This window comes from Rhagoletis zephyria, unplaced genomic scaffold (assembly GCF_001687245.7).
Source record: "Rhagoletis zephyria isolate East Lansing unplaced genomic scaffold, Rhagoletis_zephyria_1.1 Rzeph_scaffold_04984, whole genome shotgun sequence".
NCBI lineage: Eukaryota > Metazoa > Arthropoda > Insecta > Diptera > Tephritidae > Rhagoletis > Rhagoletis zephyria.
In genome coordinates, this window is record NW_016162067.1 from 43,246 (window position 1) to 45,694 (window position 2,449).

At 33.9% G+C, this 2,449-nt stretch overlaps 1 protein-coding gene across 1 annotated transcript; it reads left to right on the forward strand.

Annotated features, from left to right (window-relative positions):
• Positions 1-229: 229 nt before the first annotated feature.
• Positions 230-933, forward strand: LOC108371437 (uncharacterized). Its single transcript, XM_017627001.1, has one exon. It carries the CDS (start codon positions 332-334, stop codon positions 839-841), a length of 510 nt encoding a protein of 169 aa, XP_017482490.1. The 5' UTR covers positions 230-331; the 3' UTR covers positions 842-933.
• The last annotated feature ends 1,516 nt before the right edge of the window (positions 934-2,449 follow it).

Here is a 2,449-nt window from a genome sequence, read left to right on the forward strand (position 1 = left end):
TCCTCGAAAAAGAAATTTTTCATATATTTGGCGTACCGGAATTTATCCATTCTGACAATGGCAAACAATTTGCCTCGGAAATATTTTCCAGCTTTCTGGATAAATATGGCACGAGGCATATTAAAACANTGCCGAGGTTATAAAGTTCCTAGAAAAAGAAGTCTTTCATATATTTGGCGTACCGGAATTTATCCATTCTGACAATGGCAAACAATTTGCCTCGGAAATATTTTCCAGCTTTCTGGATAAATATGGCACGAGGCATATTAAAACAGCATTTTATTCGCCGCAAGGTAACGCTGCAGAGCGGGTCAACAGGTCCGTGTTGCAGATGGTGCGGTCATATATAAAAGACAACCAGAAAAGTTGGGATAAACACATCAGTGACGCTGCGTTTGCACTTCGTAGCGTAGTCCATTCCGCGATCAACTGTTCCCCGTATTTTGCGACTTTCGGTATGCCGATGATACAACATGGTGCATCATACGAGATATACCGAAAGCTCGGCACGATAAAGGACGCGGATTCTCAGGTTGACTCCAATGTAGACCGGTTACAGCTTATACGGGACAAAGTAATCAAAGAACTGAAGTTGGCGCACGAAAAGAGTGCCAAAGCATATAACACAAGAAGTAGGGATGTCAAATTCAAAATCGGGCAGGTGGTATACCGTAGAAACTTCCGACAGAGTTCCCAAATAGACAATTATAATGCGAAACTAGCACCAAAACAAGTTAAATGTGTAGTCCTCAAAACTATCGGGAACTATATGTATGAGCTTGGTGATACTAGCGGGAAGAAAGTCGGAGTATACCACGCCAAAGATATATTTGTAGCTTGATTTTTGTATGATCAATGTAGTTATTGTGGTCAATTGGTTGTTGTGGTCGCATGTTTAGGTTTGTGTCGACGTACATTTATGTTAATGTCTGATTAGGTCTTGTGTTAATTCTAACTTACAATCTTGGTTTACACAGTAACAAGACTGCGAATCATAGGCATACAGTTTATTGATCTATTTACTTATTTATTTATTTATTCTGACGTATTGTGATTATTTTTGTATTTATTGCTACTTTTATTTATTTGACTACGTTTTTTTTGCGTTTTTTTATTTATTTATTCAATTATTTATTTATATGGTTGCACACTGGCTTTTTTTGTATTTGGACCAACTGGGCTACTGGTATGGTGCCCAAAATCAACTGTGATATAGGTTAAAGTCAGCTTAGTGTGATATAGAGTCAAAATTTCTTAAGCGGGCCACTAAAAATCTACTATTCGATTTTTATGTATCTATTAACATATTTTGGAAGGTTTATAAGTTAAAAGTAATGCCCTAAAACGGTTTTTGAAAATTTCAATTTTTCAAAAACTTATCAGGGATTGAAAATTTAGAGAACTTTTTTTTTAAAGTTCAATATATCAGCAAATAATTATTGAATCTCAATAAAAATTGGATTGTATGTTGCGAAATAGTAGGAGATCAGAAAAAAAATTAATTCACGTAAAAAAAATATAATTTGTTTATAAATAATAAATGTTACAATAAACAAATGGTAATTTAACTAACTTCTCGGTGTTGTAGAAAAAAATTTTTTTTTTTGCAAAAATATTCGTTTAACTATAAACTAAATGACTGCACAAGAAAATTTTAGTGCTCTCTTACCAGAAAAAGATCTGATCGATTTAACGTGTTATATAGCGGCCGAGGCGGACGCACTAGGCCGAGCGCTGCGCCTGACACCGAGCTTTTCGGACATACTTCTATGCTCTGTAGGCTAAATTTTACGTCAAATATTAAATGACATTATCAAATATTTATTAACAGTAAGAATTTATTTCTTTACAGATTTAATAACTTTCATTTTAGAACTTTTACAATAATTAGAAATAATTTTACACTCAAGAGAGTTATTATCACACGGCTTGAACGAATGAAAAGCATGGGTTCCGTTAATGGTTTTCGCTGTAGCAAACCGTTCCTTCAAATATTCTTCGTGCTGTTTATATTCATCTAAAGAACAAAAATTAAATTAAATTTTTTTTAAATAAGATTTTGCCCATTCAAAAAGCCCTTTCGTTGTAACTATTGTTTTGTCTTGCAAGCTGGCACGGTATGCGTTTCTTTTTACACAACCACCTATACCATCACAAGCACCTTTACCGTGCGCTGTCGCGAAGAAATGCCATTCTGCTGGTACATAAAAATCTGTTTCGTGAAATAATAAATTTAAAAAATTGAATCTGTTCTTGTATTGAGATCCAGCTCCATCAGAAAAATATATAATTTTTTTAATGTTTCGTTCACCAAACTTGTCTTTCAAAAATTGAATTAACTTCGAATTATATAAGTGCACTCCAGTTGCATCGTGATTTTCGTACTCCGAAAATACAACAAAATTGAGATTACGCACAGCATCATTGTTTTTGTAGTATATTACATATA

Coding starts and splice junctions, on each gene's coding strand:
- LOC108371437 (XM_017627001.1), top strand. CDS start 332: ATGGTGCGGTCATATATAAAAGACAACCAGAAAAGTTGGGATAAACAC.